At 29.1% G+C, this 27,556-nt stretch overlaps 2 protein-coding genes across 2 annotated transcripts; one reads left to right on the top strand and one right to left on the bottom strand.

The window, feature by feature from the left end:
• The first annotated feature begins 9,652 nt into the window (after positions 1 to 9,652).
• LOC127243812 (5-oxoprolinase 1) lies at positions 9,653 to 14,648 on the top strand. The gene is made up of 2 exons (XM_051263985.1): positions 9,653 to 13,585; positions 14,250 to 14,648. The coding sequence occupies exons 1-2, from the start codon at positions 9,943 to 9,945 to the stop codon at positions 14,393 to 14,395; spliced, it is 3,789 nt and encodes a 1,262-aa protein (XP_051119942.1). The 5' UTR covers positions 9,653 to 9,942; the 3' UTR covers positions 14,396 to 14,648.
• Positions 14,649 to 15,686: 1,038 nt separating this feature from the next.
• Positions 15,687 to 18,843, bottom strand: LOC127243813 (gibberellin 20 oxidase 1-D-like). The gene is made up of 3 exons (XM_051263986.1): positions 18,113 to 18,843; positions 17,086 to 17,407; positions 15,687 to 16,163 (listed from the first exon to the last, which is right to left on the bottom strand). Exons 1-3 carry the CDS (start codon positions 18,625 to 18,627, stop codon positions 15,900 to 15,902), a joined length of 1,101 nt encoding a protein of 366 aa, XP_051119943.1. The 5' UTR covers positions 18,628 to 18,843; the 3' UTR covers positions 15,687 to 15,899.
• Positions 18,844 to 27,556: the final 8,713 nt, after the last annotated feature.

Genomic DNA, 27,556 nt, shown 5'->3' with positions numbered 1-27,556 from the left:
GATTATAGTATATTAATATTGATTAATATATTTATTATATATGTAAAATAATCATAATTTAATAATTTTCTCGTAAATGAATTTAAACTAAGTTCAATTTTAAATAATTCAACTTAATTTACGCTTAAACTAATAAAAACTAACATACCACGACAACACAAAAAAAAATTATTTAATTTGAATGAATAGATTCGACTTAATTATGTATACATGTCAACACAGTCAACCCGAACCTGACACGATAATAAACGGGTCAATACGAATCCGACACAATAATAAATAAGTCGGGTTAAAATTGAGTAATTTAATCCGTTTAAAGTAATCAACGCGACACGAATCCGACATGAATTGACTCATTGTCAGTTCTAATAAAAATACTGTAGAAAGGAGCTTAAAATTAAAAATAAAATCAAACATACCCTTTTATTATTCTTTTAAAATTTCAAAAATTAACTTTCAATATATAGATAAATAAAGTAAAACATCATTTTCATTGTCATACTAATAAAAGTTAGGTAAAGCCTGTGAGATTTTATTTTTATTTTTTTTAATTATTTCCTCTTCTTTAAGATTGCCACTAGTTTTGGTCAAAGGAAGTATATAGATGCATAAATATATATATATATACTCTATATTTAAAAATAATAAATAAAAGAAAAGAAAAATATAAGAAAGGTATATTCTTGAATAAAAATAATAAAGTTATAAATATAGTTGATTGGTTGAGAAAAAGTTGAAAAATACAAACTAATCATTAGTGCCACAAATCATGACAAAAAGCAAATCCCATAATCCCTTGTAATAATTTATACTCCCTCCGTCGGCCTGCAAAATCTGATCCGACATAACAATTCGAATACGATCCAATACAAAATAATTAGATTTGGGTCAAAAATTTCAACCTGATTATGCATATGAATTAACACGAAGCCGACACGATAATAAACGGGTCGGGTTAGGGTTAAGACTCTCAACTCGAGCCCGACACAATAAGCCGATTATAATATATTAATATTGATTAATATATTCATTATATACGTAAAATAATAATAATTTATTAATTTTCTCGTAAATTAATTTAAATTAAGTTCAATTTTAAATCATTCAACATAATTTACGCTCAAACCAATAAAAACTAACATAACACGATAACATAACAAAAAATTATTTAATTTGAATCAAGAAATTCGACTTAATTATGTATACGGGTCAACACGAGTCAATCCAAACCTGACACGATAATAAACGGGTTGGGTTAGAGTTGAGTAATTTAACCCGTTTAAAGTATTCAACCCGACACAAATCGACCAATTGCCAGCTCTAACCCCAATTGATATGATTTTCATTTTTGTTTGTCCCATAACAACTGACATATTTTTATTTTTAGTAAAATTATTAAATCAAAACATATTTAATAAATATAAATTATTTTAATTAAGTACATAACATACAATATAATGACTTAGGATCTACTCAAAACCCATTTACTTCTATCCTCAAGAGAATAAATATTTTATCTATATTTAAAACTACACATCTTTTATAAAATTGATTTATGTTAATTATAAATAAACAAAAATATTTTTTTTATTTACTTTGTATTATAAAAAATTTCATTATCTACAAAATGATATCCATATTGCATATATTTTTTTAATTTCTATATAATTTTCAAATATTTAAACATATATTTTAATTTATTTAATCATATATATTAAATTTACTTTAAAATTATACATATTATTAATTACATAAAAAAATAATATAATAATATCATAATTTATTATTATTAACTAATTAAACATCCTTACCTTAAATGTCGTATCCCTAATCAAAGGGTTTAATTCCAATGGAACGGAGGGAATACTTCATCAGTCCTACTTTTTTTGTCCGATCTTATTTATCATTTATTTATAGGAAATATAATTATATACTTCTATAATTTATTTCATAATTTTTTGTAATTTTATTTAGTTATTTTAATATTAATATATAATTAATTTTATTATATAATAATTGTTTTTATTAATATATTTTTTAATTATATTTTACTTAAATTTAAGTATCCACCGTGACTTGGACACAAAAAAGTAGAATAAAAGAAACAAATTTCACTTCAATGACAAAAAAAAAAAAATCAAAACTAAAAATGTATAAATTTAAATGACAAATGAAATAATTTGTTTGTGTAATTTTAAATTGAAATCAATATTATACTTTATTTCAAATTAATAAATTACAACAAAATTAATTTCTTGTTTACTATTTTTGTCTATCCGAAACCAATAGTCTTATTTCAATAAATAATCATATCACTATAAAATTACTCTTACTTTTTTATTTTTATTACACAATTATCACTACTTTCTACACTAATACATTCACAAGGCAAAAAAGTCTTTTATCCATACTTTTTACCAACTATTAATATAATATCAATATTCCTTAAATCTCATGTTCAACTCAATTAAAACTATAATTTTGGGACAGGAAAAGTATAAAATAATACAATATATATATATACACATGCATACAACATACTATGAAACAAAAGGTAAAAAAAAATAAAAAATCATCAATTATATGTAAAATATTATTTTTTATAATATAACACTAGAAAACAACTTCCCTAAACAAACACACGTAAGAAACATTCTTGATCACAAATTATAAAATATAAAAATAATTTGGGGTTAAAATGTAATATATAGAAAATGGAAAAATGTCTCTTGGCCGAGATTTGGGGTTAAAAGACACTTTCTTGCGTAGAAGCCGCCAACTTTTGTTTAGTACGTAGATATAGGCTCTGTTTGTTTGGAAATTTTAGATTTTGAATTTGAGATTTGAATATTAAAATTTTAAATTTGAATAATTATTTATTGTGATATAAAAAAATATTTATGTAAAATTTTGAATGAAAATTCAATTTTTAATAGTATAATATAATATAATAGAAAATTTATTTAATTTGATACTTCTTTGGTTCCAAATATCATAATGGGCCATTTGGATTTTGTAATACTCCCTCCGTCCAAAACTATAGTTTGAGTTGTGTTTGACACAATATTTAAAAAATATTAATATTATATTGGTAGTTGATAGAAGTACAGATAAAAGACTTTTTTGCCCTTTGTGTAAAAAATAGTGACAATTGTGTAATAATAATAAAAAAGTAAGAGTAGTTTTATAATGCTATGATTATTTATGAAAATGAGACTATTATTTTGGGATAAACCAAAATAGTAAACATGACTATTGTATTGGGACGGATGAGTATATTAGAAAATAATACTCCATCCGTCCCATAAATATGTATCAATTTGCTTTTTGTACGGAGTTTTAAAAACATTAATATTATATTGAGATACAGTAAAAATAAAATAAAATAAAAATGTCTAAAATAACATTTATTAGTATTGTGTGATATAAATGTAATGATATTATGGGACGAAAAAAATATTATAACTCACTATTATTAACTAATTAAACTCTATCAAATAACGTGTCCAATTGAAACTAAGTCATTTAAAATGAAACAAGTGATTATTGTCAATATAAAATGCAATTATATAAGTAAACATTTGTATTAAATAGTTATAATAAAAGCCCAAAACTAATGATCGTGAAAAGGCCCAATCAAAGTCTAGCCCATATATCTTATGTTTATTTAAAGTTTGTTTGATTTTGATTTAAATTTAAATAATATTTCATAAAAAAATAAAAAAATAAAAAAATTATGAAACTGATAGTAATAATTATAATGTAAAATCAAAACCAAATAAACCCTACCCTAGCAAAACAAGAAAAAAAATAAGGAAAAAAAAAAGAAAGAAAGAAAGTATCAATATGCCTTTTAATAGAGAAATTAATCCTGAATTGTTTGTTTTTAATTTTATTTAATTGTACTATGGTAAATATAAATTGTCAATACAATGTGCTAATTTTAACACGACATATTTAATTTATATATATAAATAAATATTTAAAGGTAAAAAATTATTTTTAGTTCCAATATAACTAAAATTCATCAATTTTGGTCTCAATATAAAAATTTTATCAATTTTGGTCTCGATATAACCAAAATTCATCATTTTTTATTCAAATACAACCAAAACTCACCATTTTTAGTCATAATATAATTTTGTTTTTATCAATTTTAGTTCTAATATAACCAAAACTCATCATTTTTTGTCCCACCGTCAACAAATCGACGGAAAATGTTGACGTCAAAAGAAATCAAACCTTATATTTATATTCGAAAAATTGCACAATCTTGCAAGTCCACGTCAGCATTTTCCGTCGGTTTGTTGACAGTGAGACTAAAAAAGATAAAGTTTGATTATATTGGGAAAAAAAAATGATGAGTTTTGGTTATATTGAGACTAAAATTGATAAAAATTTTATATTGGGACTAAAATTGATGAATTTTGATTATATTGGGACCAGAAATAATTTTTTTTCATATTTAAATTAAAATAAATATTATTCATTTTGTATGATTTTCAATAAAAATATAGTACTATTTTTTCTCTATAAAATATCACGTCAAAATACAATTTAAATAAAAATATAAATCAACACAAATTTTTAAATTAATTTCAAACTCCAACATAACAAAATATCTATTTATTATTTAATATTGAAATAAAAAATTAGATATTCTTTTTATTTGAACAATATTAACTAGGTTATAAAAGTTTATAATATGACATAATTATAACAAGTCAATAGACCAACCACAATTTTTTCAAATAGTGCAAAAATTTTCCAACCCACTTCGATTGATGAAATTTGATTAGTAATGCAACATTTAAAATAATGAAATTTGTGGATAATAAAATTTTGGGTAAACTGTTTTTTTAAGTCCCGTAACTGGACCCCCTTGTCATTTTAGTCCCGTAAGTGGAGCCTGTCACAAACTAGTCCATAAGTGAAAATTTTTCGTTGTTTTAGTCCTCTGGCGCTGGAGATGCCCGCGTGGTTCGCCGGAGGTGAGTGTCCGCCAGGTGTCGCTGACCTGGCGGGCACGTGGATTTTTTTATTTTATTTTTTATTTTTAAATTTTTTTTAAAACTTATTTTAAATTTATTTTAAATTTTATTTGTATATTTTTTAATTTTTTTTTATTTGATCCAATTAAAAAAATTTTAAAAATAAAAAAAATAAAAATCCACGTGTCGATCAGGTGTGGCTGACCTGGCGGGACACATGGCGGACACGTCACCTCCGGCGAGCCACGCGGGCGTCTTAAGCGCCGGAGGACTAAAACAACAAAAATTTTTCACTTATGGGACTAGTTTGCGACATGCTCCACTTACGGGACTAAAATGATAAAGGGGTCCAGTTACGGGACTAAAAAAACAGTTTACACTAAAATTTTTATTATCATTTTTATGTGTGATATTTCGATATCTTTTAAAATAAAAATTAATATATAATCAAAAGAAATTTAAAACACGTGTTTAAATATTTTATAAATTATATTTCAATCAAATATATACATTATTTTATAAAGAATACAATTTTATATAATATAAATAATTTTTTATATTATTATTAAATACAATTAACATATGAAGTAAAGAGTTTGTCCATTTTTTATTTTTTGGATAAATTTGTTTGTATATATATTTTTTAATGTGTTAGGTCTACAAATTTATAATGATAATACAAAATATAATATTTTGTGTTAAATTATTATTTTTTTTATAAATATATAAATAAATAAATAAATATATATTATATTGAGTTAATATGAATAAATATTTTTATTTTTTCAATAATATTTATAGACAATTGTACCATTAAAAAATATAATGTAAACAAACCCAAAATCTATACATTTATGCAATTTATATTAAAATTTAAGTATTGTAGAAGTAATTTAATTACTAGATCAAATATATATATATATATATATATGTTTGTTTAGTGTCTACATAAGATATTGACATTTTGCGACATAATATATATATTATTGAAAATTACGATCGAATTTGGATGAATAAAGTAGTTTTAATATTTCTATGTATCACATCAAATCTAAAAATCAAAATGATTTCTCATAACATAACACTCATAAAATTATCATTTAAAATCAATACGATCAATCATAGATTTTTATTCGAACTATTCATCAACCATCGACTTCACTAAACACTATTTGTAATTTTTCAATCAAACATTCGATTATTTTAAATATCAAAGTGATCTTAAATTATTTTATATTTATTAATTTACTAAAAAAATAAAAGAATTCATTACATTGAAATAGAGAAAATATAAATTTAATTTATTAAAAAATTTAAAAATTGAATAAATAGATAAAATAGTGTGGTTCCACTGATATATATATATATACATGCATAGATAGATAACTAATAAATTCATATTTTTTAGCGAAAAAATCAAAAAATATTTTTCTTTTTGAAACATGTGCTTTTTTTTATTTATTAATATTATAAAATATAAAATATACATATATCCTCACAAAATATATAATATTTACTTTAATCATTTAAATAATATTTTTTTACTCAGAAAAGAAATACTCACCTCAATATGCCACATCATCATTTTCATTTATAAAAAAATTTAAAATATTTCATGTGCATATCTATTATATATATTTTTAAATAATTTTTTTTACTAAAATATTTTTTTTCGTCTCAATTCAATGAGATTTTTAAAGTTTTACACTAAATTAAGGAATAATATAATAATATTTTATTAGTTAGCGAAGCTGTGTAAAAGTTTTTAACTTTGTTTTTTCCTTTGACTTTATATAAAATAATTGTATGTTTGTAAGTTAATAAAAGTTAAGGTTTTTTCCTTTGACTTTATATAAAATAATTGTATGTTTGTAAGTTAATAAAAGTTAAGGTTATTTTATTATTAGTGTATGATTATTTATTTATTTGTTTTTTTTTTTTAAGTAGGAAATGAATACTTTAAAGTAAAACAGACGAAAATGATAAAAGTGATACTTTGAATTGGGACGTAGGAAGTATATGTTGACGCAGGAAAAACGAAAACTGAAAAAATATATACTATTGTCAATTTATATCGGAATTAATAGACTTTATTCGAACAATACTTTGTATACAAAATAAAGAAAAACGAAATATTAGCAGAAGTGAAATTAGAATAAACCAAAATCAATATTAATACAGAATCAAAATGCTTCTAAACCTCACCAAAAAACTTGTTGGAAAGTTTATTACTGAAATATGATATATGGCAAATTTCGAAAAACACAAATCAGATAGAATGCGAAATCAAATTCGAGCCTAGCGTTAAAATGCGACTTTTTTGAAGCAAATTCTGTTATATATTTTGGCCCGTGATAATTGAGGCCTAGAATGCACACAATCAACCCGCCCAAATTGAAGCCCGGACCCGGCAACCCACTACCTGACCCAATCTTTTGAGAGACTCGTCGGTTCGCAAGCTGCCTGGCTTTGATCCGGGCTGGACCGGTTTGAACCGGTCTGGACCGCTGGTTTGTTCTGTCCTCTATATATAGGCTGATCCATTGAACCGGTTCACAATTTTTTTTTTTTTATTCCAGAATATTCATTCATTCAGAGAACAACACAGAACAGAACCTTCTCGCGATTCTTCTCTCATGCCCTAGGCGATTCCTTCGTCATCGCGTCTGTCTTCTCCGGTGAATCTGTCCGGCGAGTTGGGAGTTCCTCTTCCCCGTTGATGCGCGCCTCTTCCCTCGGTGTTTCTACGGTTTGGTTTAATCGATTTGTGCCTTTATGTGTGTCTCGCGATGTATATGCTGTTCGCGGTGTGATAGGCTTGAAATCGATTGTGTTTCCGTAGATAAGGGTTCGGGTTTGTGTGTTTGTTGCGTTTCCGTGGCGTGTCGTTTGTAGTTGGGTCTTGGATGTGTGATTGATGTCGGTTGGTTTGATATTAGGGTAAACTGAGTTTGAACTGTTGCTTCCGTAATAAACGTAATAAATCGAAGTTTTCTTTTAAGTTTTCTTCGATGTTAATTTGATTTCGAGAGAATATAGCCTATTGGATCTTGGATTAGTAGTAACAAATTCGTCCCTCCATCTATCACCTTCCATGATAGAACGAATAAAAAAAAAAAATAAAATTCCGCAAACCGAACCATAAAGTTTTTTGAAAGAAAATTTGGAAAAAAATATCTAAGAATTTAGAAAACAAATCGATGAGTTTGAGAATTGATTTTTCATATTACAGAGAATTAAGGATAAATATAATGTATATATATTATATTTTTTTGAATTATATTATCTGATTATTTATTTATTTATTTTTTAAAATCAAAATAAATTAATTAATAAAATATGGAACAAATCATTTATTCCCCTTTCACATTTCTAAATAAATACCCAACAAAACTTTTCTTCCAAACTCCCTATTCTATCTCTATTTTTTAAAATTACTCCAACAAACTAATTTAACAAACTCACATACCAATTGGGCTAAGGATATGATATAGTCCCTCCTCAAAGCTAAAAATATACAATTTTTTTTTTGCGCGAAGATTAAGAAATAATAATAATATTTTAATTATAGTGGATAGGTAAAAATAGTAAAATGACATTTTTGCCCTTATTTTTTTTAGTATAAAAATAATGATGTGATATAAAGTATAAGTATTTGTGGAAAAAATGAGGTATTTAATGAAATAGTTACTTTGTAATTGCACGTCCCAAAATAGAAATATGTATACTTTTTGACTGGACGGAGGGAGTATAGGTTTGGGCCTAGAAGTTGATTTAGGGTATGTTTGTTCGCGTTTTGAATTTTAAATTGATATTTGAATAACAAAAATTTTGAATTATAATAATTATATGATGTGATATAAATAAATATTGATATTGTAGAATTGATTTTTAGTATAATATAAAAAATGAGAAATAAGTGTTTGATTTGACATTTTCGAGAGCAAAAATTTGGTTGAATAGTAGAATTTTAAAAAATCTTCCAAACACACACTCTTAGGGTGTGTTTGTTTGAGGTTTTGGATTTTGAGTTGAGATTTGAATAGTAAAAATTTTGAATTTGAATAGTTGTATGATGTGATATAAATAAGTGTTGATGCGATGTTTTAAATGTAAAATTGATTTTTAGTATAATATAAAAAATAAAAAATAGGTGTTTAATTTGATATTTTTAGAGGAAAAAAATTGAATAAATAGTGTAAATCCAATCAAATCCTCCAAACAAACACACCCTTAAAGGATTTGGGCCGAATTCAGTGAGCCGGATTAAAAAGTGAGCCCATTATCAATGTATCCATAAACTCGTTGAATTAGTTTCCAACCTTTGTGTTTAGGCAATATAGACGAAATAATAGAAGTTAGATGTAAAATTTAAAAAATACTTTCCCAAAAAAAGTTTTGGAGTTCTTTTTGTCCCAACAAAAATATAAAAGTATAAAATAAAGATGCTTTTGTTTTGTAAAAATTTGAGAAATTAATTTTTTTTACGATGTACAAAATGATATAAATAATAACAAAAGCCTCTAATATATTATTATTATTATTTTAACAAAATGTGTTTTTTTTTTTTTTTTTTCGCAAAATGAACACCCTCAATAATTTTATTACAAGTTCCTTAATAATAATAATAATCACTAGGCTATAAAATAAAATAGAATAAAATACAAGAATCAATTATGGCCAGTTAGCTCAAAGCCAAACCCTAATCCCCAATTTCCTTCGTCACTCCCGTTTCCAATTTTGGGAATTTCTTGCAACTTCCAATCTGATTTCAACCGGATGATCCAATTGATAACTGAAATACCATCGGAAGCACATTTTCAGGCAGTTTCGAGGGTCAAATCGGCGGTTTTCTCCGGTAGCTGTGTCTGTTAGGCGCCGGAATCTGCTTCCACTGCGGTTCAGTCCAATTTTTCATTGCCATCGTCTCCGGTAAGCAGCGTCGGTGAAAATGGAAGGAGGTAAGCTCAGATTCTGCGTCGATAGAGGAGGAACATTCACAGATGTATACGCCGAAATTCCTGGCAACTCCGAAGGCCGAACGATGAAGCTATTGTCCGTTGACCCTGCGAATTACGCCGACGCTCCGGTCGAAGGTATTCGCCGTATACTGGAAGAATATACCGGCGAGAGCATCCCGCGGAATTCGAGAATTCCGACGGATAAGATCGAGTGGGTGAGAATGGGAACGACTGTGGCGACTAACGCATTACTCGAACGAAAAGGGGAACGAATCGCCCTCTGTGTGACGCGCGGATTCAAGGATTTGCTGCAGATTGGGAATCAGGCCAGACCTAATATATTCGACCTAACTGTATCGAAGCCATCGAATCTGTACGAGGAAGTTGTGGAAATCGACGAGCGAGTCGAGCTCATTAGCTCCGGCGACGCTGCAGATATTCCCGACGCGGCGGCGATCGTCCGGGGAATTTCCGGTGAGCTTGTAAGAATTGTGAAGCCGATCGATGAGAAAGCTTTAATTCCTAAATTGAATAGTTTGATTGAGAAAGGGATTACCTCTTTAGCTGTAGTATTGCTGCATTCTTATACATATGTGAATCATGAGGTAGAAATCGAGAAATTAGCTCTAAGATTGGGATTCAAGCATGTTTCGTTGTCGTCGGCATTGACGCCGATGGTTCGAGCCGTCCCTCGGGGGTTCACGGCGTGCGTCGACGCGTATCTAACCCCCGTGATCAAGGAGTATTTGCAAGGATTCATGTCAAAATTCGAGGAGAAACAGGGGAAGAAGTTGAATGTGTTGTTTATGCAGTCGGACGGAGGTTTGGCGCCGGAGAAAAGTTTCTCCGGCCACAAAGCTGTTTTATCCGGCCCCGCCGGTGGTGTCGTCGGGTACTCGCAGACGCTTTCCGGCGTCGAGACTGATAAGCCGCTTATCGGATTCGATATGGGCGGTACGTCGACCGATGTGAGTCGATACGCCGGAAGTTACGAGCATGTTATAGAAACGCAAATATCGGGCGCGATAATTCAAGCGCCGCAGCTCGAGATCAACACGGTCGCCGCCGGCGGCGGCTCGAAGTTGAAGTTTCAGTTTGGGGCTTTTCGGGTCGGGCCGGAGTCGGTTGGCGCCCATCCTGGGCCCGTTTGTTACAGGAAAGGTGGGGAGCTTGCGGTTACGGATGCGAATCTTGTGCTCGGATACATAATTCCCGATTATTTCCCATCGATCTTTGGCGCCGGCGAAGATCAGCCATTGGATGTGGATGCTACTCGAGCCGAGTTTCAGAATCTCGCGAAACGAGTCAACGATTACCGGCGGAGTCGGGATCCGGAGGCGACGGATATGACGGTGGAGGAGATTGCTCAAGGGTTCGTTAACGTCGCTAACGAAACGATGTGTCGTCCGATTCGTCAGCTGACGGAGATGAAAGGCCACGAGACGAAGAACCACGCCCTTGCTTGCTTCGGAGGCGCCGGACCTCAACATTCGTGCGCGATCGCGCGATCGCTCGGCATGAAAGAAGTTCTGATCCACAGATTCTGCGGGATTTTGAGCGCGTATGGGATGGGATTAGCCGATGTCGTCGAGGAAGAACAGGAACCGTATTCTGCCGTTTATAGTCCCGAATTGTTGTCCGAAGTTTACGATCGAGAATCGACGTTGCTGTGCCGCGTAAAGCAGAAGCTGATGTCTCAAGGTTTTAACAACGAAAACATATCGACGGAGACGTATTTGAATCTGCGATACGAAGGAACCGACACGGCGATTATGGTCAAGAGCTGGACGGATGAAAATGGCGTGAGAGGAGACTACGCTGTCGAATTCGAAAACTTGTTTCGACAAGAGTACGGATTCGAGCTTCGAGGCCGGAAAATTCTTGTATGCGACGTCCGAGTTCGCGGCGTCGGGATTACGAACATACTTAAACCCCGAGCAATGCTTCCCGGCTTGGGAACCCCGAAAAGCGAAGGTAGTTACAAGGTTTATTTCGAAAACGGCTGGCACGATACGCCGCTATTCAAGCTCGAAAATTTGGCGAACGGGCATTCGATCTCCGGGCCTGCCGTGATCATGAACGGTAACAGCACCGTGATTGTAGAGCCGTTCTGTAACGCCGTTATTACGAAATACGGTAACATTAAGATTGAGATCGGGTCGAGCCGTAAGACTGTTGCGGAACCTTCGAAAGAAGTCGCGGACGTCGTGCAGCTCTCGATATTCAACCACAGGTTCATGGGAATCGCCGAGCAAATGGGACGGACGCTGCAGCGAACGTCGATCTCGACTAATATTAAAGAAAGGCTGGATTTTTCGTGTGCGCTGTTTTCTTCCGACGGAGGTCTCGTCGCGAATGCGCCGCATGTTCCTGTGCACTTAGGTGCCATGTCGAGCACGGTTCGATGGCAGCTCGATTATTGGGGCGACGATTTGCACGAAGGCGATGTTTTGGTTGCAAACCATCCTTGCGCCGGCGGAAGTCATCTCCCGGACATCACCGTCGTCATGCCGGTTTTCGATAATGGGAAATTGATTTTCTTCGTTGCGAGCAGAGGGCACCACGCCGAAATCGGCGGGATCACTCCCGGAAGCATGCCGCCTTTTTCAAAGTTCATAAGCGAAGAAGGGGCGGCGATTAAGGCTTTCAAGCTCGTCGAAAAGGGCGTTTTTCAGGAAGACGGTATCCGGAATCTTCTTCTACATCCATCTCCCGACGAATCGGGTCGCAAAATCCCGGGAACTCGGAGGCTTCAGGATAACTTATCCGATCTCCACGCGCAGATCGCGGCGAATCAGCGGGGGGTCTCGTTGATCAAAGAGCTGATCGAACAATACGGATTGGACACCGTGAAGGCGTACATGAACCACGTGCAGGTAAACGCCGAAGGCGCCGTCCGGGAAATGCTGAAATCAGTTGCGTCGAGAGTGTCGTCGTGTTCGGGAGACGACGTAACGGTCGAAGAAGAGGATTATATGGACGACGGATCCGTCATACATTTGAAGCTGACGATCGATAAACGAAAAGGCGAGGCGTTCTTCGACTTCTCCGGGACAAGCCCCGAAGTCTACGGGAATTGGAACGCTCCGGAGGCCGTGACGGCAGCTGCCGTCATTTACTGCCTACGGTGTTTGGTCGATGTCGATATTCCGTTAAATCAAGGGTGTTTGGCGCCCGTGAAGATCCACATTCAGCCTGGGAGTTTCCTCTCCCCGAGTGATAAGGCGGCGGTGGTCGGGGGCAACGTTCTTACGTCGCAACGGATCACCGATGTTGTCTTGACGGCATTTCAGGCCTGCGCGTGTTCGCAGGGGTGTATGAACAATCTGACCTTTGGTGACGACACTTTCGGTTACTACGAGACGATCGGCGGAGGGAGCGGCGCGGGCCCGGGATGGGACGGCGCGAGCGGCGTGCAATGCCACATGACGAATACCCGGATAACCGACCCCGAGATTTTTGAGCAAAGGTATCCGGTCGTGCTTCGTGAGTTCGGGTTACGGGAGAAGAGCGGCGGTGCGGGAGTTCGTAGAGGCGGCGACGGCATTGTGCGGGAGATAGAGTTTAGGCGTCCCCTCGCCGTGAGCATTCTCTCGGAAAGACGTGTTCACGCTCCTCGTGGCTTGAACGGAGGTAATTTTACGAGTTTTTGTTTTTGTTCATTATAATGCTCGAATTTTATACCTAATACCGTAGATTTCTCGCATGAATCCTTTTTAGCGCTTTGTTCCTTGAAATTTAAAAGTCGCGCAATCATCTCTTACATGATAGACGTACTTTAATCAGCACACAAGCTGTCGATAGATAACATATGATTTGAATTAATACAACGGATGTTGTTTTAATTGAAATTATGTGCTGACAGTTTATATTTCATATACTGCGCAATATGAGGATATCTTTTGTGGTGAGATTATATTAACATATATATACCTCCTTCGTCGTACCATGGACTTTTTGCAAAATACCTCTATTAATCTCTTATATTACAAAATAATCATACTTGTGGAGTAAATTATACAAATATAAGAATATTTTTAACGTTAACTACAATGATGCAAAAGACAAATATAGGTCGTATTATGTTTATTTATAGTTCATATATTGTCTGGCAATAATATCTGTGCTGTCAGTACAATGTTGAATCATTTAGTTAGGGGTTGCGGAAAAGTTATATTAGTTCCTCAAGTAGCGTCGAATGGGCTAGCGCACCTTCACACATTGTATCATGCGCGGGGATAATTTAAATGTTACGAGAAATATGTCGTACAAATGTTCTCATGATTCTTTCGGACAGGGAAGGATGGCGCTCGAGGAGCTAACTATCTTATTACGAAAGATGGCCGGAAGGTGTACCTAGGTGGTAAGAACACGGTCGAGGTGCAAGCCGGCGACATTCTTCGGATCCTAACTCCCGGCGGCGGTGGTTGGGGCTCGCCGTGACCCGCCCAGCCGTGTCGGGTCGGGTCGGGTCGGGTCAGGTCGGGCTCATGAAGAAGGCTCTCTTAAGTGTAAGAACCTTCTGTTAGCTTTGGGTAATTGTTTTGGGATACAATTTTCTGAATTTTGATTGTTCGAATTCTTGCCAATAATACAAATACTGAATCAAATTCATGGTAAGAATTTTTGTGTGGTTGTCTTTGTTTGGGAAGTAATTGAACGAGCACCAATATGGATTTTGGAAGTATTTTCGAATTTTGGGTTAATTTGGAATTCATTAAATAGTAATAAAAAATAAGTATTTAATTATAATATAAATAGGACTAAATATAGAGAGAAGGTTTTGTTTTGTTTTGTTTTTTATTTATATATTATATATATATATAGAGAGAGAAATGAGCGAATATATGATATGACTAATAAAAAAATTGTACTGATAATATAAAAAGATTCACCGAGAAAAATATATTTTCATAGAGGAAACACAAATACTTACGGGTCACAAATAATTTATTGAAAGAGTGACGTTTTAATTTTTACGTAGAATTTTGAATATTAGCGATATATTGGATGTAGTAAAAAAGATAAAAATATTCCTATCGCCTAAAATTCGAATGTTATAATTTTATTTTATCTTTGTACAAATTTTGTGTAACTCGAAGCGTTAAGAGTCAAAATATCACATAAGGAAAGCGATTTTATACAATTCAAAATATATCAAAGATCGATAATATACCATGCTATATTCTATTTATTCAAATCTCATATGACTTTCCAACAAAAATACCTAAAATTAAAATATAAAATCCATATGATATTTTTTATGTGATGTATAAAAAATAGTGTAATAATATAAAAATAATGAATGTGACTGATATATTAATATTTTGAGAAAAATGTGTGAAATAAACAAAATATAAAGAGAACCCATCCCCTTGCTTCAATAATGTTTTTTAGTTCAATGCTATGAGGTTTGTTTTTTTTTTTTTTTTTTTTTTAAATATGAGTTTTGGGATTTATATTTTTAATTTTAAATCAAAATTATTAATTTTCAATAAAAATATATTATTTCATCTCACAAAATATGACATTAAAACATTTGTTAAACTAAAACTAAACAAATATTTCATTTAAATTGTGATATTTTATGTTTTTATTGCAAATTATATATATATATATATATATTTAATAGTAAAAAAAATAGTTTGAAGAAAGAAACTAGTTTTTCATTATTAGGCAATTAAGTAAATTTTTATACCATTCAATAACACAATTCCAGAATAAAATCGATCCAAACTCAAATTAACATTATCATTTATCAAAACACAAAACCAAAATAACAAAAAACAAACAACTCACTAATTAATTACTATATACATAAGCAAATCAAGATAAAATTTACACAAACTAAATATTACAACACACGCATATATATAATTATCGATAAAGACAACATTAAATCGCTCATATATATATATATATATATAGGTTCGATTTTGATTTGACCTTAGGTTGTCCGGTGCAACAACCATTGGGAGAAAGTGTGGAGAGTGTTCATATCAGCTCTATAGTGTTTCTGAGTGAACTCAAGAAGGGATGGCCATGTGAAATCAGGATACAGTCGCGGGTTGCCGGAATCCACCAGCTCAGGCGGCGGCTTAACTGTCTTGTCCTCCTTAGGACAAAGGAAGAAGGCTAGGGTTTTCCTCGGACAATCTTTGTTCACCACGGCGCGGTGCAAACAACTCTTGTACTTCCCATTTGAAAGCGCCTAATTAATTAATTAATATTCGTCCAAGGTTAAAAATGATGATCATTTATTCGAGCTCACGTCATAAAAGCGCGCATTTTTGTAATGAAAATTATATATTTATGCAGTAGGGGTCGTGGTTTGGATGTTTATTGCTTATGTTTTTATCTTACAAAACAGTACATTCGACTACTATTTATAATATAATTAAAATCAAACATAAAAAGAACATATATATATATATATTTATATAAAGAGGGAGGGGAGAATTTCATTGTATATATTTATGGATAAAATTATGGGTGTGTTAATTGATTTTGGATTTTATTTTTTGTTATATATTTTTTATTTTAATTTCTTTTGAATTAAAAATACTTGTTAAATATGATGTTTATATAAAAATAAATAAATTATTACTTCTGTCCGGCTCTAAGGGTTATATTTATTTTTTGTGTATTAATATATAAATATTAATTATTATATCAAAATGTAGTACAAATTAAAAGAAAATTGACAAAATTACTTCTATCAATGTCTTGTAATACTAATAGAATGACATTTGTAAAAAAAAACTTATACACATATAAAAATATTTTTAATGTTAAGTATAATGACGCAAAAGGTAAATATAAAAACTTATACACATATAAAAATATCTTTTAGCAAAGAAGAAAAAAATCATTAACAAAATACTCAACTCAATTTTAATGTCAAGATAATAATGTATTTATTTATTTATCTTAACATGGAAAAGGGTGGACAAGATATTCATTTCATGTGTTGTTTGGGATATTTTTGTTCTCTATTTTTTTTTCAACAATAATTTAGATATAATTTAGATGTGATGTTTTATATGAATAAATAATATATTTGCGTAGCAAAAAAAACTGAAATCAAACTCTAAAGAAACACGATTTAAAAAAAAAAAGTGTGATTTACTTACCATGAAAGTGTCACCTATGTTGACAACAAAAGTATTGTGGTTGGGGCGAATAAAGCGCCATTCGTTGTTGACAAAAACTTGGAGGCCACCGATGTTGTCTTGGTGGAGGATGGTTAAGGATGTTGGATCGCAATGAGGCCCCGTCCCTAAAGTTTGTTGTGGTTCTTGACATGACGGGTAATAGTTCAATCTCACGATCGATTTATGCTCTTTGAAGAACTCCATGTAATAAGTTCTGTCGACACCCAAACCCATTGCCAAGAGCTCCAAAATCGCCATTGATAGTGAGCTCATTGCATTGCAATACTCTTGGTACACTTTCCTACACACATATATATATATTATAGAAATTTTTGTAAATTTTATTATTATTATTATTATTATTATTATTATTTTTAAGGAAAATTGTATTTATGCTGTATGGATTTTTTATGTAAATGTATGAATAATCTATATAAAGTTTATTTCATAAGTCACACTTCTTGTATCGTTAAAATGATGAAAGAAACTCTCACACTTACGATATTTCATACATTTACGAGCATGCAATTAATATATATATATATATATGTATTTTAGCTTTCTTTTAAGCTAAATACATAGGGTTTGTTTGATTAATAAATAAATAAATATATATATATATTTTAACTCTTAATGTGAAAGTGATGTTTTGTGAAAAATAAATAATTTAATTTTATAAAGTATTATAATCTAAATAGTAAAAAAAATAAAAATAATTGTTAAGTAAAAAACACACTCGTAATTATCTTCTATAAAAAATCATTTTAAATAATAAATAAGCATGGAAATGATTTTCTCATATATATATATATATGTAAATGTTTAAATTGTGCAATTTACTTCCCAATGCAAAAGGGTTACATGTATATTAAACGAAGTTTTTGCATAATTATCTTCTATTAAGAATTACTTTTTTTTTTTTTTTTTTCCCTAGAAGAACATCTTTTAGTATTATAGTTTCTTTTTCCCAAAGATTATCAAATAATATCGAAATGTAATAACATACCCTAGACGTTCAAAATCTTGGCCCAAATTCTTGCAAAAGTAGTTTTCAACAATGTGAGAATCTCCCTCCTCGGCCGAGTATTCGAATGACAATGTTTCCTTCCACGGCAACTTGGTAGAGAATCTTCCGACAAAACTACTAGCATAGCCACAATGCTCGCCAAGTTTCCTTTGAGCCCTTTGCTTCTCTTCCAACGGTCGTTCAAAAAAAATATCAATCAATCGTTGAGCCTCAGCCACCAGACCACAATCTACACCGTGATTAGCCACCACAAAGAATCCATGTTCTTGGCAAGCTCGGCCAATGGCTTCCGAGGCTTTCTTGGAGGCCATAGGGTTGCCGGCCAAGAACCCCCCGAGATCAACCATGGTTGGGCAAAACTCGGCCGGGTGAGGGCCGGGCTTTTCTTCGTCGGGCCATATGAATTGTGGAGGGATGTGGGATTGATGTGGGAACATTTGAGGATGGAAAATAAAGTCATGTTTAGGGTTTTGAGGAATGGAAGGAATTGTCATTTTTAGGACAATTTTTTAGGGTTTATACTAAGGGCTATAGTTTGTTGATAGATTTGATAAAAGGGTTTTGTAGTGTATGTAATGTATGGTTTACATATGGTATATTTTAAATTCTAACACATGATTGAAATTTAATTTGAAGAACGTATTATTTTATATAAAAATAATAATCAAAAGAAGGTTGGAAAACTAAAGGGTTTGTGAAACATAAGAAAGAGTTTGGTGGTGAAGAAATATTTGAGAGGATATTTTGTTGTGATGGAAAAATAAAACCAAGACCTTCTTCTATATATAGGGGCAAAAGTGGACATTATTAATTTGTAGTTTATATTGCCCTTTATTTCACAATTGTGTTTTAAAATATATATTTTCACTATTTATTTATCCATATAAGGGGTGTATTTATTTGGGGTTTTAGTTTTGAGTTTGAATTTTGAATGATAAAATTTTAAATTTAAATAGTTGTTTTTAATGTGATATAAATGAATGTTTTGAATAAAATTATTTTTTAGTATAATATAAAAAAAATAAAAAATTAAGTGTTTGATTTGATAATTTTTAATGAAAAAAAAAATATGAATAGTAAAAAATATGAATACTTTAAAATGTATGAATAGTTCAATAAATATTATGTTTAACTCAACATTATTAAGCATCTATCAAATATAATTTTTAATTGAAAATGATAATTAATTACCTCTATTTACTTAATTATGAAAATGTAAGTAAGCACATAATCTTATACTCCCTCCGTCCTAGATTAGAATGAGCGCTAGATACGAGAATTTAGGTAAAGTATAATTAGTAAGTAATTAATAAGTATATTAGTATAAATAATTATTATTTAGTATAAATAATTATAGATTAAGACTAAGATAACTAAATATTTTAATTAAGATTAAAAAAAATTTAAATTTTAAATTTTAAATTTTAAAATATGATTAAAGTGTATAATCAATTTTTCAAAAAAATAAAAGATAAATTATGTGGGACTGACGAAAATAGAAAATAGGATCAAATTACGTGAGACGGAGGGAGTATATGGTAAGAAATAATGTAGGTTAATTTGAAGAAGGAATTTATATCCAAACAATAGTTATTGTCATTGTCATATTTAAGTGTAGGATAACATAAATATAAAATAACAAGATACTAATTAAACATCCCAATTACTATTATTTTCTAATTTTTTTTTAAAAAAAATTTATCAACTAATACTTATTCTAACAATAAGAAAAATTGTAAGATATCTTTTGTACGTCGATTGTTATTCTTGTCTTATATATTTCATTGGTCGTATAGAACTTAGAAATTAAAATAATAAAAATAATAATTTTTGCAAGGTTCAAGATCCAAACAAGACTGATAAAATAAACATAATAAGAGTAAAATTGATTTCGTGTATATAGTTCAATTTTTATTTTTGAATTTTCCCTAAAGCATTTATCACTCATTTAGAAGCCAACGATTAATTAATTATATGCATGAATAATGTATGACGACAAACAATCGATTAATTAACAATGCTTTCACCTTTAACATAATTACAGTGTATGGTACCCTAGCATTTTGGATATTTTGAATTCAAAATGTTTCATTTGAAAAATAATTTTTGAATGCCATGTTTATATAATAATATGGTACATGTTGAACGATACATATATATACATATTACACATTGTAAAATAATGTTGTTGTAGAAATTAGAAAATCAAGAATGATAAAAAAAAAAAAAAGAAAAAAAAGAAGAAGAATATAATAATGCAAAGATTTATTGATCTGGTTCAAGAAGATGATTTACGTTTGGGGGCGATCAAACTAATTATTTTCACTAGTAATTTTCGGGTGTAAATTACAAAAAAAAAAAAAAAAAAAAAAAACACTTACATTAAAGTATATATAAAAGTATAGTTTATAATCCTAACATATGACCCAATAAACTGCACTGACGGTTCAAACTAATAAATTCGAGAGGCTATATGTATTGTACGCTATGACTTCAACTTGAAATTGACAACCCATCAAATATTGAAATACAAACTTATATATCATAAATATATATTTTTTAAGAAAATAAAATAAATATATATATGCAATAATATATACTAGTACATGCATATATAGTAGCTATGTGATTGATTGAAGTGAAAACCCAACAAATTTAAATAGTCTATATTATCATGAGAACAAAAAAGTAGGAATGTTGATTGTCACCTCCCAAAGTGGGCAACACAAACAATAAAAGTCCATGGATTGGCTTAGCTTATATATATATTTGTGTCACATAAGGGCAAGACCTTTCATGTGATAGGCCCCAATGAGACCACCTAGCTCATTGGACACGTTGCTCGAAACAATGCACATTATTCGAGAAAATTAATTTATTTGATTGTAGTTTGAAATTGATTTGAATAAAACATTAATTTAAATTTTTATTTAAATTATAGTTGGATATGATATTTTGTGAGAAAAAATAATGTACTTTTATTGATAACTCTGCGAGATGTATAAATTTATTTTTAGTTTAAAATCACAACTAAACATTTATATATAGAAATTTTACTTGTGTGTATATATATATATATATATATTCAATCATCTTATAATCACAACGAGATTATATATTGGATTAGTCCCACAACCAAAAAAATTAACCTAAATGATCTTCAGATGCCGTAGTTGCTGGCACAGCAGCATCGTGGCAAGTCGGAGATTGTATGGATAATAAGTGAACATCTATCTGACGATGATTTTAAGACCATAATTAGAACTTGTATTAGGTTAGTCTCATAGGTTTTAAATTTAGATAGAAATGATCCTACACTGGCTACTTGTCATCTATATAATTTCTGATGTGCTACGACGTTGCCATACAAGCAGTTCCGGCCCTTGAAGCTCATTTCTGTCAAATTTTTTAATTATCGGACTAATCCAATACACATATATGCACACACTCGTATATTTATTAACTGAATTTGAGTATGAGTGTGATGCAAGTAATGTATTGCATATAAATAAAATAAAATAAAATATATCAATGTATAATAATATTACCTCGAAATATCCCTGATACTTAATCAATTTTGATTTGTGCTATGGTTTATAAAAATTAATCAAATTAAAGAACTATGATTTTGTTTTTGTTTATTTATTTTTGTGGATTATATAAATTGAGTTTCTTTGTATATGTTTAACATGATGAATTTTTCTATTTTAATAAATAATTAATAAATATATATGTATCCAATTATTATTATTATTTGCATTCTCTAACAGGATAAATAAAATAAATAATGAAGCCTTGATTTAAGCTATAGTCCTTTTTTTTTTTCCGCATTCTCTAAGAGAAAATTAATTTTCATCATATATATAAATATTCAATTATTATTGTTTATTATTTTTATTTTTATTTTTTTGTGGTTGTAAGTCATCATGTAAATTTAAATATTAGTAATTTTTATAACAATTTCTCACATTTCTATCACACGACTTAGACAACATATGATGTTCACTCAAGCAATTAAAATAAAAATATAATGAAATTTATAAGACCAAACAATGACGGTAAAAATAGTACAAGATAAAAAGGGTAATAAGTTATTATACGTACAAGACAAAAATTGTCGCTTCTTCGATTTTCTTGCTACATATATATTTTTCAATAATATCTTAAATATATTTCGTGGAATTAATTCTATTTTGTCGAGACTTCAATTGTCGATAAAAAAACATACAAAAAAGACCATCGTGTACCATATATATTCCTGAGGGGTCCTACGGACAATATAGACAAGAAATTAAAGGTTGCCACGTGAAGGTTGGACTTAAATTATAGAATAATACTTCCAACACCTAATTTGGATTTGGTGGTAGTTGAAATTTTACCCATTTCTTGATTTTTTGATCACTTTGTAAATAGAAATAAATAATAATAATAATAAGTAAATAGAAAAGTAAACGTATTCGAAGAGATTTTTTTCATTGTATTGTTCGAATAAAGTAAATCTAAATCAAAACCCTAACTTTGAAGCATTAGGGTTTTCCTTTTCGCAAGAAAATTCTCCAAGGTAGAGTATTGTGTTATTTTTGTAGTTCATTCATGTATGTGTATATAACAATATAAATCATTCAGAGTAAAGTAATTATTTGCATTTGTACAAAATTTTAAAAATAATAATATTTTATGTATAAAAGTAGTTGTGTTGTGTGTAAAGATATATATATATATATATATTCTTATAATTTATGCTACTATGGAGTGATATTGTTGTAAATATACTGAAGTATGGAAATATCATATTAGATTAAAAAAAAAAAAAAATTAGATTCTTTTTGTAAAAGATTACCAAATAAGATAAAATGTATAATTTTCCCTTGGAAGAAGGAAATATGTACTTGTTTAGAATATATTGATAAAAATTTGAAAATTAAACATACCATGAAAAAATAAAAATAAATGCACTAGAATAATTTGTATTGATTTGTTGGATCATCATCCCATAAATCACGTGACACTCCCATGAACTAAGGATTCGAATAATTAGGCTAGCTTATACGTATAATTGGAAATGATTTAATATCGTTTCATTGGAAGGATCGTGCAAAGTATATATTACTATTCCAACACCAAATTATTTGCTAGTTTTTATTCCAATACAACTTTTCAAAGTTTTTAGGTGATACAATTTTGATTTTGAATTTTTTTGGTATCATTTTGCACTTTTTATTTGTGACAAATTTATGAATTATAATTGACATAGCTAGGTAATAGAGAAAAAACTTTGTATATAATAAAGAAAATTGTACATATTTTGGAATGTCTTAAAATTGAAGTAATAGCAAACAATTTGGGATTTAAAAATATTACAATATAAACGAAAACACAAACAAATGCACCCGTAATTCAAGAATAAGGGGAGTGATACAAGAACATATAGTTGGGGCTCAACAAGTATGGTCGATCTATCAAAATATCACACCAAATGCCTATTTATATCATATTAAATAATTTTAAGTTAAATTTTTTTACTATTTCCAAGATACAAGAACATCACAACACAACCAAATACCTTTATATATATATACAGTGGCGGAACTAGAATATTATTAGAGAGAGAGCAAAAATTTTAAATTTATAAAATAAATTTCTTTATTTGTAAAATAATAATACTATCGTCCACTTAATAAATTCATATTTATTTTTTACATACTAATATTGAATATTAATTATTATATCAAATATAGTCCAAATAAAAGAGAAAAATGAAATGTTTTTATTAGTAAATATTGATATATTATCTTTTGAAAAAAAAAAAACTATTACACTTTCTTATTAAAAAAAATCAACATTTTGATATTTTTATTATTATTTTTTATTTATTTTAAATATTTTATATAGATTATAAACATATATATTATTTTTTTCTAAAATAAAAAAAAATTTCATAAAATAGGATAAAGGGTGGGGGGTGCCCCTTAATAGGTCTGCTACTATATATATATATGAATAGCATATGTTAATAATTGTGTATTTGGAAAAACTAGTTGATGGACATGAGTTAAGACTTATTTTAACTATCAAAGATGAAAAAAAATACTAAATGTGAGTGACAAAGCAAATTTCCACTATTTAAGATTCTCTTTTTGCACTATTAATATGGAAGAAAATTATTTATATATATATATATATATACATACATGCAACTTGATGCCCTTCAATCTTTCAATGTCACAAAAATAATAATACACCTTATTTTAAATTATCTCAAGCCAACCATAAAGAAGTAACAATGGTTTCTCATTTTGGAATAGGGTTATTGTAAAAGATTTTATTCAAACTTAACTAGGCTCAAGTTTTGACTATGATTCGAACTATAGTTAAAATAGTTATTTTGAAAAATTTCCGAACCCAATAAATATTAAGTTTAACCCAATTTGTTTAAGTTAAAGTTTGATTGAAGTTTATTCAAGTACAATTGAAATAGCACCTTATGAGCTCAAATTGGTTAAATAATAATAATAATAATAATAATAACAATAACAATAATTTACTATAGAACATGTATATATTTGTCTTCCAAACAAGTAAAAATGTTCACTTCATGAAGTGAACATTTGATCTTGTATATTTTCAACATTGTAATTAGGTATGATGAGTTTTAATTGTTTGCAATTTTTTTTTTAATTGTATTACCACCTATGATATATATATATATTTTTATATATATTAATTTATTACAACTATTATTGAAGAACATTTTAAGTATACGAAAAATATGAACAATATCCTCTCTTAAAGTGGAAAAAAAAAATAGAAGAAAAAATTTGCATTATATTTGTTGTAGGTAGACCATATTAATTTTGTTGTTTTCCGAAAATAAAAACTTTGAAGAAATATGATTGAAGAGTCTATGCTCGAATAGAGCTGAAAAAAAAAAAGAAAATTATTCAACTTGTTCCAACTCATGAATAAAATCAAGATATAAGTAAAAGAAAAATTGTATTTCTTAAATTAGAACATACTCATAACCTTAGAATTGTTGGTGCCACACAATGACAACACTTACTGCAAATTCGAACAAGATAAATAATAAGGGATTTTGAGTTCTTCATTAAGGGTGTCATTTAGCAAGAAATTTGTTGATTCTATTAAAAAATTAATCTAAATTGAAAAAAACTTCACATATGTAGGTCACAAGTGAATTGAGTTGATAAAACAATTCATCTCACTATATTATTATTTTGTCTGTCTTTATTTTCTGACTAACATATCGTGCAAATCACATTTAAATCACGATTCAAATTGTGATATTTTGCAACTTCTAAGGGTGATCATCAATGTACAAGCAAGTAATTAAGAATTTTTATAATCTACTTATCTAAAACTAACCTTCTTAATGTGTATGTTATAATCTTACATATGATGACAAAGAGGTAAAAACAAAAAAAAGACAAAGTCAAGTTCAAGTGAAGGTCCACCGAAGAAGGCAACTAACATGGAGAAAGAATGGCACTACTTCATTATATTCTATAAACTAATACATATTATCAATATATATATATAATATATATATACATTTATTTATAAACAAACATTACAATGTTGGGCGGTTAGAGTACTGATTTTAGTTAATCAACGTAATAATAATAATCCACACAACATATACTACTATTGATTCATAATAAGATATATAATGATATAATTCAAATTTATACATGGTAATTATTGATACAATATATAATACGAGTGATCTAATAACAAAGTATATGCTAACATAATAAAAATACATAGTATGAATCTAACCATACAAGATAATAATTCAGTCATACGCTATAATAATTTCAGTCATATACTATAATAATTTGAGAAGTAATTGTTCGATTTTACCTACCGCCATAATGTTTTGTGTGTATATGAATTCAATGAGACAAATTCCATATAAATACAAACACATGTATTTGTAATAATTTCGTACACAAATAAAGCTATGGAGTAAATTATAGTTTACGACTATCAGTACTATCAAATATGTTCATTTTTATTCATATATTTTCTCTTCTCAAATGAAAATTAAAATAATATATTTTTTTTTGTCATATTAAAATAATATAAAATGTTCTAAGAACCTTTTTTAAACATAAAATATTTAATTTCTATATGAAATATCTAATGATAAGTATGAAAATATACTTCTACATTATGTTAAGCTATCATAATTAGATAGCCTATATTATTACTATTATTAGTATTTTACAATACAATCTTTGTAATTCCTTATAAGAACATATTATTTTTTATCATAAGTAATATTTTTATATAAAAATATATATATATATTTTTTTTCATAAAATATCACATCTAAATCAATACTATTCAAAAAAAAAAAAAAAAAAAAAACCAACTATACATTCACTATTATAGTATTTTTTATTTTTTTTTTATTTTTGTAATGCCTATTAACGGGAGATATTTTATATCATCTCGACACAATATGGAGGAAGTAATTCGTATTTTTATCGTACTTATTTTTTCGCCGGGGCTTTCATGTGTGTGTATATATATGTATATATGTATCTTTGTATAATTAAAATATAGTGAAATGGAAAATAAATGATCTCTCTATAGATTTGTTTTGGCCTTTTGGAGTTTGAATTATTTTTAAATGCTTTAAGAGTTAGATGTGTGTTGGTTTGGAGAAAAATAAATTAATAAAATGGAATGTTTATTGAAAGCTAAAGGTTTATTTAATTTATTTGCACAAATAGTTCGAACAAGATTTTATGGGAACACGTGAAGTTGTTGGCTATTATGAGATTAAACACTTTCATTTCTCTTACAAACATGTCCCATTCACAAACACATGCCATAAAACTTTGTTCCATTTTATTTTATTTTTCCTTTTTTGAGTACAATGCACATTGCATAGACATTTTTATATTGATTCGAATTATATTCATGGTTTTATAGATTTTTTATGACTCGATATAAAGTGTTTTGGGATATTTATATCATAATAATTCAATAGTTTCTTGTATGATTCGATATATTTTGTATCTTAATTCAATATTATATAAGCGTTCAATATACTTACGGATTGATTCAATAGATTTACCCTATTGAATTCAAACGGTTTATACTTGGTTCATCAAATCTTTTATTTTAAGAAAAATAGAAAACACTTCAATCGAAAACATCTCTTTCAAATTGTGTGTTCTTTGGAGTTTGATTTTGTTTTTTCGTTTTAGTTTCGTGAGAGATAAATAATATATTTTTATAGTGAATCTAAAAAATAATAAATAAATAAAAATAAAACCAAACTCTGAAGGAGCATAACTTTATTTATATTGGGAACACAAAATCCAATACTTAATTTTTAATTAAAACATTAAATCTAAAATCAATATTTTTAGTGAAAATACCATGTCGAGT

This window comes from Andrographis paniculata, unplaced genomic scaffold (assembly GCF_009805555.1).
Source record: "Andrographis paniculata isolate CXL003 unplaced genomic scaffold, ASM980555v1 Contig98END, whole genome shotgun sequence".
Classification (NCBI taxonomy): Eukaryota; Viridiplantae; Streptophyta; class Magnoliopsida; order Lamiales; family Acanthaceae; genus Andrographis; species Andrographis paniculata.
This window is presented reverse-complemented; position numbering and strand designations above follow the sequence as displayed.

Bases quoted from the DNA above. Each gene is read 5' to 3' on its own strand.
- LOC127243812 (XM_051263985.1), top strand. From the start codon at position 9,943: ATGGAAGGAGGTAAGCTCAGATTCTGCGTCGATAGAGGAGGAACATTC. The intron at 13,586-14,249 runs GTAATTTTACGA...TCTTTCGGACAG, and splicing joins TCCTCGTGGCTTGAACGGAG to GGAAGGATGGCGCTCGAGGA.
- LOC127243813 (XM_051263986.1), bottom strand. From the start codon at position 18,627: ATGACAATTCCTTCCATTCCTCAAAACCCTAAACATGACTTTATTTTC. The intron at 17,408-18,112 runs GTATGTTATTAC...ATATGTGTGTAG, and splicing joins CAAGATTTTGAACGTCTAGG to GAAAGTGTACCAAGAGTATT. The intron at 16,164-17,085 runs GTAAGTAAATCA...TTAATTAATTAG, and splicing joins ACATAGGTGACACTTTCATG to GCGCTTTCAAATGGGAAGTA.